Source organism: Bombina bombina, chromosome 2 (assembly GCF_027579735.1).
Source record: "Bombina bombina isolate aBomBom1 chromosome 2, aBomBom1.pri, whole genome shotgun sequence".
NCBI classification, from domain to species: Eukaryota; Metazoa; Chordata; class Amphibia; order Anura; family Bombinatoridae; genus Bombina; species Bombina bombina.
The window spans coordinates 741,678,715-741,691,995 of NC_069500.1; the positions used below are offsets into that span (position 1 = coordinate 741,678,715).

Below are 13,281 nucleotides of genomic sequence, written 5' to 3' on the forward strand. Positions count from 1 at the left end.
GAACCGAAACGTTATGGGTTAAGGCACTACTGTTTACACTTTGTGGATTAAAGGCTTGTTACAAAGTTTCCTGAGATGCCTGCTTTTTTCCCCGGATACACAGTATACCCTTAGCCAGGTTATAACAAATATTCATACCTTGACTGTCTGGTCTAGAGAAGATGTGACTGCTCTGGCCTGTGGACCGCCAATTCCACACTGCAAGTCAGTTATGGGTAGACTATGACGTGACCAGACATGACGAGGTTCAGGCCCCCTAGAAGTCTCTGCCTGCAAGACACTAATGAAACAAAAGATTTTCTTATATTACACTTTGTGTTCCATTCACAACACAGGAGAAGCAAGCAGTGAGGGAAAATTTAGTAACAGGATATTGCACATTTATAATGGAGACATGGAAATTAGCAGATTATTTCAATATATATTAAAAAGTCTTTTTTATCAACAGAATATATGAAGCAACTAAGCACTACATTGTTTAGCTAGCATTACACACACATCTACTGGATAGATCTATGCATATTGTGAGGTGAGATAAAACATTCTTACTTATGCAGTACGGACTTCAGTCTTATGAGTCAGAGCATTTCATTATAGCACTATTACATGAATACAATTACATGGTCAACCTCAGCAACGGGGTTAAACATATAGCAGAAATCAGCTCCAAATTGACAATGCACTACTTGTCTGAAGCCTAACATGGCCATAGAGCCAATTATGGGAGGCACAAGTGCATAGTTGCTGCTAATCACCGACCAAGCTCAGCTCAAGATTGGCAGCGTATTGCAGATCCACAGCTCAATTTAACTATGTGTATAACCTGTTTTCAGAGGTTAAACACATAGTCCTGTTCAAGCAACAGCTCAGTAATAATGCTAGCGATCTCTGGAAATCCTAAAATTATAAAACATTTTCAGTGAACTTCAGTGCTGTTCATTCAGATGCCAATGTCAGCAAAAATAAAGAGGCTTATCATATATTAGACCATAGTAATTACATTGCACAAACCCACGAGTAATATATTAATTTACAATATACAACAGAAGTGAGTACACCCCTTGTGAAATATCACTTAAATGTCAAATGATTCAAAATTGTATCACCTTAGAGCAATTGCAATACTTCAAAGTTTGACAGTAGGGTATTTGCTCTTTTGTAAAATGAAAAACTAATAGTTTTTGATTTAATACCAGCCACACAGTAGGAACTCAATACAACAAAAGTCAGTAAACCTTTTATTTTTTCCAATACCTTGAATGTGCACCTTTATTTTCGATGACAGACTCAATCCTCCTGGGCCTGGAGTTGCACACATTTCTGGAAAGATATTCTGTCATTCTTCAGAGACAATTTTTTCAGCTGGTTGTTGCTTTACCTTTAAAATACCTCAAATGTGTTCTATTGGATTCAAGTCAGACGACATGCTTTGGATCGTTGCTGGAATATTCCTCTTCTGCCAAGCTTCTTGAGACTAGGAGTCATTTTGTCAGCCAGTATTTAGTATATTCACAGGCATTCATGGTGCCATCTATAAATGTCAACTCTCCCAACACCTTGTGCACTCATGCAGCCCCATATCATCACACTCCCACCCCTGTGCTTCACTGTTGGGACTATGCATTCACTGTAATAATCCTGGCCAGGTTCCTGCCAAACATGCTGGACCCCATCTGAGCCTAACAAATTTATTCTGGTCTCATCTGACCAAAGAATGTGCTCCTAATATTCATCAGGCTTCTTTTCATGCAGTTTAGCAAAGTTTAATCTTGCAGTTGTGTGCCGAAGAGCAAGCAAGGTTTTTTGTTTTTTTTTCTTGGACACCGTCCACAGAGGTTGACATTATGTAATGTCCTTTGCACTGTCTAAACTGTCACAGAGAATTAAAATTCCATTGATAACCTCTAAGCCAAGTCTGAAGCCCTTGTCCGTCTGTGCAAATAGTGCACTGTCCGGCTCGGATAAGTGGTACTATGGCTCATTCTATGCCTTCTGATAACTGCTGCAACAGTGTTTCAACTGAATGTCCATCTTTGTGAAGTCTCACAATCAGATTTTTCAATTCAAGGAATTTATAATTACAGATAGAGTATTAGCTAGATAGCTTTAATCTCATAATCTGACATCCCACATATTAACAGATCCTCTTGTTACAGCGTTTTTTCTGAATTTATTAATTGCCGACTACAAAAGATAATGTTTGTATCTGACTGCTTGATATTATACAAACCAAGTATAATGTTTCACAGATAGATACAGATTCTCAGGAGGTATTATTCACACATCTATGCTATATATTGATATCTAGAGAGTTTAAGTGTTTTTAAACGTATATGATTGAATAGTTTAACCAATAAAGATAAAGTATAAATGGTTAAAAATTGTTCCTGTATTATTCAGTGAGAATTTTTCCTAAATAATTGCAGGGGTAAAGCACTCTTTTTTGTTACAGACTTTGTAACTCATTTATCTATGAGATTTTTCAATTCCTCTGGAAATTCTTTTCTATGTGAAGCAATGTTGCAGATATGCAGACACACAGGACCAAAATTGAGTTCAAATTCTGGTGTTCACATGTCATTTTATAACCATGTTGATGCAATAAGGCTAATTGGAAATCACAGGTGTACTCAATTTTGTTTCAATGATCTAACTTGTGTGTAAGTGATTACAAACAGATTCACTTGTAAGTTTCAACTTTGGGGCCTATATTTCCAATATAGTTTTTCTAAAATATTTGTTTAGATTGTTCATAAAAGGAAATACTCTACTTATCACCTTATAAATAATGCAATTATTGTGAGGTGATACAATTTTAAATCATTTGGCATTTAAGTGATATTGCACAGGTGTGTACTAATTTCTATTGTACTCAATTTTATATACATTTACCTGTAAAGGCTCCACACCAGAACTAAGCTGTCCTTAGCTCCAGACAGAATATGGCTGCTGTCATCCGTAAACGTCAGGCATGTAACATCCTGGTAATGACTGTTCAAAATGGCAAGGAGATTCCCAGTGTACACCTGTAATGAGTAAAAGGGAAGTTAGGAAATTGATTAAAACAAATACTGTAGGGCAGGCTATATTGTTTTGCAGAGATAATATAGTTCAGAGCTGGCATATTTTCAGATTGCATGTAAGTGGTCTCTTAATGGTAAAAGGGTTCCACTACCTACCTATTTAACCCCTTTCACAGCCCTATGATGAAGGATTTTTATGGCAAGACCACATCCCAGTTGTAAAATTAGCAAATGACTAAAATCTCTAAAGACTTTGTGCTAGATTACACGTGGCGTGCTAATGGTAGCGTGCATGATTATATACACATACATATACACACACAGGGGAAGTCTGGCACACACTCAGCTAAGATTAAAAGCAAAACTGTAAGAGTTAGTTACCGCATCTGACCAAATGGGTCAAGCCCAGGAACCACGTCAAGGTCTCTCCCCATCCAGGGTCCCTAATACAGCCAAACAATGCATTAAGGATAGACCAATATCGTTTTTTTCAGGGTCGATACCGATTGACTGCCTTTCAGGCCGATAACAGGGGCCGATATTCTCTACATTTAAAGTTTTAAAAAATCAACACAATTTCTGGTATAAACTGAACATTTTAAGCATTAAAAGTAAACTGCGAAAAATAAAGTGTTTGAAAATTAACTTATTAAATGGCTTCCCAAAACATAGAAAAATGGCATAAATCCCTTATAAACTGCACACTGATATAAAATAAATTTAAGTCACTACACAATTTCTTTAATACTCCCAGTTAAAGGGACACTGAACCCAATTTTTTTCTTTCATAATTCAGATAGAGCATGCAATTTTAAGCAACTTTCTAATTTACTCCTATTATCAAATTTTCTTCATTCTCTTGGTATCTTTATTTTGAAAAGCAAGAATGTAAGTTTAGATGCCGACCCATTTTTGGTGAACAACCTGGGTTGTTCTTGCCGATTGGTGGATAAATTCACCCACCAATAAACAAGTGCTGTCCAGAGTTCTGAACAAAATAGCTTAGATGCCTTTTTCAAATAAAGATAGCAAGAGACTGAAGAAAATATATATAACTATATATCCGCACATCAAAGAAGGCACTCTCCGTTTAAATAAGCCGTTTATTCAAACGGAGAGTGCCTTCTTTGATGTGCGGATATTTGAATGTTTGTAAGCGCACCCCGGCAGCTGGATGTCAAAAGGAGTGCTGGTTCCCTGCGCGTATATATATATATATATATATATATATATATATATATATATATATATATATATATATATATATATATATATATATATATATATATATATATATATATATATATATATATATATATATATATATATATATATATATATATATATATATATATATATATATATATATATATATATATATATATATATATATATATATATATATATATATATATATATATATATATATATATATATATATATATATATATATAGCCACTTGACAGGGAAAGGACTTGATGGAATGTCAGTACTAGATTTATTTATTTCATAAAAAAGGGTGCTCTAGCCATTGCAGTTTAAAGTAAAATTACCTTTATTGTGCCGTGGTCCACAAAACAAACAACGTTTCAGACATGACTAAGGACCTAATGTAGGTCTGAAACGTTGTTTGTTTTGTGGACCATGGCACAATAAAGGTCATTTTACTTTAAACTGCAAAGGCTGGAGCACCCTTTCTTTTGGAGTTTCATTTGACGTGGATGAGGTGGCTGCTTCCTGGCTCCTGTGCCTAATTGTTTTGGCTGCTGTTCCCTACCTTTTGCAGATTTATTTATTTGCTTTAATTTTTAATGTGCACATATATTTACTGGATTGCAAATACCTTCCCTGGTACTGAGGAGTGGACTATAAGTTTCTTTATTATGTCACTTATGGGCAGTTTTATACATGTGTAACAGCACCACCTAATGGTCAGAGCATTTTTATCCACTGCTAGAGAATATTGATACTAGTCTCCTATACTGCATAGCTTTCTACTCAAGGTTTGTTGTTGTGGACATTTAATTGATTTGCCTGAACTATCATTTTGTTAATGTTTTTTTTCTATGCCCATGAAAGCGGAAAAAACTATTTAAATTTAAAAAAATAGTCAAATATAGCAGCTTTAGTGAAATGTTTTGCAAATGTGAAAATTTATCAGAATGCAACAAATGATGTTCTATTTGTGACAGCAATTAGCAAGCAGATTGATTTTATGTATTGCTGACCCCTATGAGCAAATCAAAAGTAATTTAGCTCTGATTACTTCAGGGAAACTATGTAGCTTTAAAGGGACACTGAACCCAAATTTTTTCTTGCATGATTCAGATAGAGCATGCGATTTTAAGCAACTTTCTAATTTACGCCTATTATCAAGTTTTCTTCGTTCTCTTGCTATCTTTATTTGAAAAAACACAATTTATGCTTACCTGATAAATTTATTTCTCTTGTGGTGTATCCAGTCCACGGATCATCCATTACTTGTAGGATATTCTCATTCCCAACAGGAAGTTGCAAGAGGAAACCCACAGCAGAGCTGCAATATAGCTCCTCCCCTAACTGTCATAGCCAGTCATTCGACCGAAAACAAGCCGAGAAAGGAGGAACCACAGGGTGCAGTGGTTACTGTAGCTTAAATTTAAAAAATTACCTGCCTTAAAATGACAGGGCGGGCCGTGGACTGGATACACCACAAGAGAAAAATTTATCAGGTAAGCATAAATTGTGTTTTCTCTTGTAAGGTGTATCCAGTCCACGGATCATCCATTACTTGTGGGATACCAATACCAAAGCTAAAGTACAAGGATGAAGGGAGGGACAAGGCAGGAACTTAAATGGAAGGAAACACTGCCTGTAAAACCTCTCTCCCAAATATAGCCTCCGAAGAAGCAAAAGTATCAAATTTGCAAAATTTTGAAAAAGTATGAAGCGAAGACCAAGTCGCCGCCTTGCAAATCTGTTCAAAAGAAGCCTCATTTTTAAACGCCCAAGTGGAAGCCACAGCTCTAGTGGAATGAGCTGTAATCCTTTCAGGAGGCTGCTGTCCAGCAGTCTCATAGGCTAAGCGGATTAAGCTTCTTAGCCAAAAAGAAGGAGAGGTTGCCGAAGCCTTTTGATCTCTCCTCTGTCCAGAGAAGACAACAAACCAAGCAGATGTTTGACGAAAATCTTTAGTAGCTTGTAAGTAAAAACTTTAAAGCACGGACCACGTCCAGATTGTGAAACACAAGGATGGAACAACAATCTCTTGATCGATATTCTTGTTAGATACCCCCTTAGGTAAAAACCCAGATTTGCTACGCAGGACTATCTTATCCGTATGAAAAATCAGATAAGGAGAATCACATTGTAAGGCAGATAACTCGGAGACTCTACGAGCCAAGGAAATAGCTACCAAAAAAAGGACTTTCCAATATAAAAAAGTTTGATATCTATGGAATGAAGAGGTTCAAACGGAACTTCTTGAAGAACCTTAAGAACCAAGTTTAAGCTCCATGGTGGAGCAACCGGTTTAAACACAGGCTTGATTCTAACTAAAGCCTGACAAAATGCCTGAACGTCTGGAACATCTGCCAGACGCTTAACTAGCTGACAATCCTTTTTCCAAACCTTCTTGGAGAAAAGATAATATCCTAGGAATCCTGACCTTACTCAATGAGTAACCCTTGGATTCACACCAATAAAAATATCTACGCCATACCTTATGGTAAATTTTCCTGGTGACAGGCTTTCGTGCCCGTATTAAGGTGTCAATAACTGACTCGGAGAAGCCACGCTTTGATAAAATCAAGCGTTCAATCTCTAGGCAGTCAGCCGCAGAGAAATTAGATTTGGATGGTTGGAAGGACCCTGAAGTAGAAGGTCCTGTCTCAGAGGCAGAGACCATGGTGGAAAGGATGACATGTCCACTAGATCTGCATACCAGGTCCTGCGTGGCCACGCAGGTGCTATCAGAATCACTGATGCTCTCTCCTGCTTGATCTTGGCAATCAGTCGAGGGAGCAGAGGAAACGGTGGAAACACGCTGCAAGAGCATCTATCAGTGTCGCCTTGGGATCCCTGGACCTGGATCCGCAACACGGAAGCTTGGCGCTCTGGCCATGAGATCCAGTTCTGGTTTGCCCCAACGATGAATCAGTTGTGCAAATACCTCCGGATGGAGTTCCCACTCTCCCGGATGAAAAGTCTGACGACTTAGAAAATCCCCCTCCCAGTGCTCTACACTTGGGATATGGATAGCTGATAGGTGGCAAGAGTGAATCTCTGCCCAGCGAATTATTTTTGAAACTTCTAACATCTCTAGGGAACTTCTTGTTCCCCCTTGATGGTTGATGTAAGCTACAGTCGTTATGTTGTCCGACTGAAATCTGATGTACCTCAGAGTTGCTAACTGAGGCCAAGCCTGAAGAGCCTTGAATATCGCTCTTAGTTCCAGAATATTTATTGGAAGGAGAGACTCCTCCTGAGTCCACGATCCCTGAGCCTTCAGGGAATTCCAGACTGCACCCCAACCAGGCATTTGTTGTTACATTTGTCCAATCTGGCCTGCGAAAAGTCATACCTTTGGACAGATGGACCCGAGATAGCTACCAGGGAAAATAATCCCTGGTCTCTTGGTCCAGATTCAGTTGAGGGGCCAAATCTGTGTAATCCCCGCTCCGACTGAGCATGCATAGTTGCAGCGGTCTGAGATGTAAGCGTGCAAACGGCACTATGTCCATTGCCGCTACCATTAAGCCGATTACTTCCATACACTGAGCCACCGAAGGGCGCGGAATGGAATGAAGAACCCGGCAGGAATTTAGCAGCTTTGATAACCTGGACTCCGTCAGGTGAATTTTCATTTCTATAGAATCTATCAGAGTCCCTAGAAAGGAAACTCTTGTGAGTGGGGATAGAGAACTCTTTTCCTCATTCCCTTTCCACCCATGCGACCTCAGAAATGCCAGTACTACGTCCGTATGAGACTTAGCAATTTGGAAGTTTGACGCCTGTATCAGGATGTCTTCTAAATAAGGGGCTACTGCTATGCCCCGCGGCCTTAGGACCGCCATAAGCGACCCTAGAACCTTTGTAAAGATTCTTGGGGCTGTAGCTAATCCAAAAGGGAAGAGCTACAACTGGTAATGACTGTCTTGAAAGGCAAACCTGAGAAACCGATGATGATCTTTGTGTATCAGAATGTGAAGATAAGCATCCTTTAGATCCACTGTAATCACATATTGACCCTCCTGGATCAGTGGTAGGATGGTACGAATAGTTTCCATCTTGAACGATGGAACTTTGAGGAATTTAAGATCTTTAGATCCAAAATTGGTCTGAAGGTTCCCTCTTTTTTGAGAACCACAAACAGATTTGAGTAAAAACCCTGTTCACTCCCATAACTAGGAGGTCTCGTACACAGTGTAAGAATGCCCCTCTCTATCTGGTGTGCAGATAATTGTGAAAGGTGAAATCTCCATTTGGGGGGGAAGCTTTGAAGTCCAGAAGATATCCCTGGGATATAATTTCCAACGCCCAGGGATCCTGAACATCTCTTGCCCACGCCTGGGCGAAGAGTGAAAGTCTGCCCCCTACTAGATCCGTTACCGGATAGGGGGCCATTCCTTCATGCTGTTTTAGAGGCAGCAGCAGGCTTTTTTGACCTGCTTACCTTTTTTCCAGGTCTGGTTTGGTCTTCAGACCGTCTTAGATTGAGCAAAAGTTCCCTCTTGTTTATTATTAGAGGAAGTTGATGCCGCACCTGCCTTGAAGTTTTGAAAGGCACGAAAATTAGACTGTTTGGCCCTAGATTTGGACCTGTCCTGAGGAAGGGCATGACCTTTTCCTCCAGTGATATCAGCAATAATCTCCTTCAAACCAGGCCCGAATAGGGTCTGCCCCTTGAAGGGAATGTTAAGCAGCTTAGACTTTGAAGTAACGTCAGCTGACCATGATTTAAGCCATAGCGCTCTGCGCGCCTGTATAGCAAAACCAGAATTCTTAGCCGTTAGTTTAGTCAAATGAACAATGGCATCAGAAATAAAAGAATTGGCTAGCTTAAGTGCTCTAAGTTTGCCAAGTATGTCATCCAATGGAGTCGCTACCTGTAAAGCCTCTTCCAGAGACTCAAACCAGTACGCCGCAGCAGCAGTGACAGGGGCAATGCATGCAAGGGGCTGTATGATAAAACCTTGTTGAATAAATATTTTCTTAAGGTAAGCTAATTTTTTATCCATTGGATCTAAAAAAGCACAACTGTCCTCGACAGGGATAGTAGTACACTTTGCTAGAGTAGAAACTGCTCCCTCCACCTTAGGGACTGTCTGCCATAAGTCCCGTGTGGTGGGGTCTATTGGAAAACATTTTTCTAAAAATAGGAGGGGAAGAGAACGGCACACCTGGTCTATCCCATTCCTTATTAATAATTTTTGTAAACCTTTTAGGTATTGGAAAAACATCAGTACACACCGGCACTGCAAGTATTTATCCAGTCTACACAATTTCTCTGGCACTGCAATGGAATCACAGTCATTCAGAGCAGCTAAAACCTCATTAAGCAACACGCGGAGGTGTACAAGCTTAAATTTAAATGTAGAAATATTAGAATCAGGTATCTTCCTGAGTCATTAACATCACCCACTGACTGAAGCTCTCTTTCCTCAGCTTCTGCATATTGTGAGGCAGTATCAGACATGGTTCTTAAAGCGTCAGTATGCTCTGCATTTTGTCTCACCCCAGAGCTATCTCGCTTACCTCTAAGTTCAGGTAGTCTGGCTAATACCGCTGACAGTGTATTATCCATGACTGCCGCCATGTCTTGTAAAGTAAACGCTATGGGCGCCCTAGATGTACTTGGCGCCATTTGAGCGTGAGTCCCTTAAGCGGGAGTCAAAGGGTCTGACACGTGGGGAAAGTTAGTCGGCATAACTTCCCCCTCGTCAGATTCCTCTGGTGATAACATTTTTTAAAAGACAGAAAATGATCTTTATTGCCTAAAATGAAATCAGTACATTTGGTACAAATTCTAAGAGGGGGTTCCACCATGGCTTTTAAACATAATGAACAAGGAGTTTCTTCTATGTCAGACATGTTTATACAGACTAGCAATGAGACTAGCAAGCTTGGAAAACACTTTAAATAAAGTTAACAAGCAAATATAAAAAATGGTACTGTGCCTTTAAGAGAAACAAATTGTCAGAATTTGAAAAACAGTGAAGAACAGTGAAAAAATGCAGTAAATCAAACAAAATTTTTACAGTGTATGTAATAGACTAGCAGAGCATTGTTCCCACTTGCAAATGGATGATTAACCCCTTAGTTCAAAAAACGGATCAAAAAAACGAAATAGACGTTTAACAGTCACAACCAACTGCCACAGCAAGCTGTAGCCCTACCTTCCCCAATAAACGACTTTGGAAAGCCTTTGGGCCCTTTAGAGATGTCCTAAAGCATTCAGAGGGCCTTAGAGGGAATCTGGATGTCTTAGTTTGTAATTTTAACTGCACAAAAAAACGTTAATAGGCCCCTCCCACTCATAGTAACACAGTGGAAAGCCTCAGGAAACTGTTTCTAGGCAAAATTTAAGACAGCCATGTGGAAAAAACTAGGCCCCAATAAAGTTTTATCACCAAAGTATATATAAAAACGATTAAGCATGCTAGCAAACGTTTTATATTGTAAATATCATAAGGGTATTACCCCTGGGAGTAAGCATGATACCAGTCGTTATTAAATCACTGTATTCAGGCTTAACTTACATTAATCCGGTATCAGCAGCATTTTCTAGTGTTTTCCATCTCTAGAAAAAATTATAACTGCACATACCTGATAGAATAAACTGCACGCCATTCTCTCGCTGAAGTTTTACCTCATCTGTGTAATCCCCTCAGACATATGTGAGAACAGCAATGGATCTTAGTTACAACCTGCTAAGATCATAGAAACCTCAGGCAGATTCTTCTTCTATTTACTGCCTGAGATAAAATAGCACAACTCCGGTACTATTTAAAAATAACAAACTTTTGATTGAAGAAAATAAACTAGCTATATTTAACCACTCTCTCTTACGACCTCCTTGCTTGTTGAGAGTTGCAAGAGAATGACTGGCTATGACAGTTAGGGGAGGAGCTATATTGCAGCTCTGCTGTGGGTTTCCTCTTGCAACTTCCTGTTGGGAATGAGAATATCCCACAAGTAATGGATGATCTGTGGACTGGATACACCTTACAAGAGAAATAAGGCATCTAAGCTTTTTTTGTTGTTCAGAACTCTGGACAGCACCTTTTTATTGGTGGATGAATTTATCCACTAGTCAGCAAGAACAACCCAGGTTGTTCACCAAAAATGGGCCGGCACCTAAACTTATATTCTTGCATTTCAAATAAAGATACCAAGATAATGAAGAAAAATTGATAATAGGAGTAAATTAAAAAAATGCTTAAAATTTCATGCTCTATCTGAATCATGAAAGAAAAAATTTGGGTTCAGTGTCCCTTTAAGTGCCACTTAAAGATCACATTTTCCATTTCACAAATCATGTTTGTTTATGCAAGTCCATCTACAGGCCTGCCATTGGGGGCATGGTAGTTGGTAACTGAGCTCCCAGGAACACCTGGGCTTGCGCTCTGTTATCAGTGCTATTTATTATGAGCTGCGATGCTATGCTATGTCCAGCTTATATGTGATATGTGCTATAGATGATTTGTGTCACCTAAAACTACATAGTTTCCCTGAAGTACACAAAGCTAAATTTCTTTTGATTTGCTCTCTATCGGTAATATCGGTAAGTTTCTGGCTGATACCGATATTTCAGAAATTCCAAAAATCGGTCGCTCCGATATATCAGTCTATCCCTACAATGCAAGCGCTCAAACAAACTGGGAACCTCCCGAGGGTGCACAGACTTATGTAATCTTCCATGATACATACAAAACACAGAAGTGGACTGCACTCTCAGACTGGACCGGGTACACATCCTATGACCCTGCAACATGTAAAGCCCTGGGTGCTCAATAGCACTCTCAGGTAGCTTTACAGTCCACAGAGCCCCAGGTAGTTAAACCCAGACAAGTCTGGGTGCAAAGCCTATAGGGAAAATTACAAAACAAATTAACACAACAGACAGAGGAAGTCTAGCACTCACTTGCAAGCACTCAGCTAAGATTAAAAGTTAAACTGGTAGTGTTAGTTACCACATCTGGCCAAACGGATCAAGCCCAGGAAGACCAGGACCCAAGGTCTCTCCCCTTCCTGGATCCCAAATACAGCCAAACAATGCAAGCTTCCAAACAAACTTAGCTGTGTACTTGAAATTGAGTGCTAGACTTTGTGTGTTGTATTAATTTGTTTTGAAAATTTCCCTATGGGCTTTGCATCCAGACTTGTCTGGGGTTAACTGCCTGGGTCATGTGCAGCTGTCTGTAAGTGATATTGAGCACCCAGGGCTGTGCATGTTGCAGGGTCATAGGATGTGTACCTGGGCCAGTTTGATATTGCAGTCCTTTTCTGTGTTTTGTCTGTGTCTAGGGAGATTATATAAAGGCCTGTGCACCCTTGGGTGGTTTCCAGTTTGTCTGTTTGAAAGCTTGCATTGTTTGGCTATATTAGACACCCAGGATGGGAGAGACCTTGATATGGTTCCTGGTTCTCAGGTGTGGCCTTGGGAAGACATGTTGTGCTGCCCATAACAACTGCAGAGAAACTAGACAGTGCCAACGTGACTCACAAACCCATGCGCCACGGCCAGATTTAAAAAATACCACAGCTCTTAGGTGGTTTTCAAGGCCTATTTTATTATGAATACAACATAAAAGATGAAATGCCTTTGCAGCACCTTACCTCCCACAAATATATACTCTCTGAGATTCCAGCCACCAGATAGAGCCCATTTGGAGAGACGGCAAGACATGTCACTGGTCCGGGACACACAATCTTCTGCAGCAGCTGATCCTGGTTATTCAGAAAAAAAATGGATGGGTTAGACTTTCCAAAACTTCAGATTGGTACACCAGCCTTAATAAAAGTTTTGGCAACTCAAAAGGTTAACTAAAAAACCTACACAATAAGTAAAAAGAAAAACCATTGTGAAACACTTCTGTACATTCAAAGAAACTAGATAATTATTTTCAATGAAGTTCTCAGATAAAAGTGTTCCAATGAAGCAAGGGATTCTAGCAAACAACATGCAAATATAATTTACAATGTGTAACCTTTTTTCTTATAAAAAACTATTAAACATATTGTTCTAGTGCAGTGGTCCTCAAGGTAGAATTAAAGC

At 39.4% G+C, this 13,281-nt stretch overlaps 1 protein-coding gene across 1 annotated transcript in view; it reads right to left on the bottom strand.

The window, feature by feature from the left end:
* WDR18 (WD repeat domain 18) overlaps window positions 1-13,281 on the bottom strand; it is a 91,867-nt gene that overhangs the window by 44,956 nt on the left and 33,630 nt on the right. The window contains exons 2-4 of the mRNA XM_053702818.1: window positions 12,843-12,953; window positions 2,893-3,026; window positions 139-280 (exon numbers count right to left, since the gene is read on the bottom strand). Of these exons, the coding sequence (XP_053558793.1) occupies window positions 139-280; window positions 2,893-3,026; window positions 12,843-12,953 (387 nt within the window). The remainder of the gene's footprint in view (window positions 1-138; window positions 281-2,892; window positions 3,027-12,842; window positions 12,954-13,281) is intronic.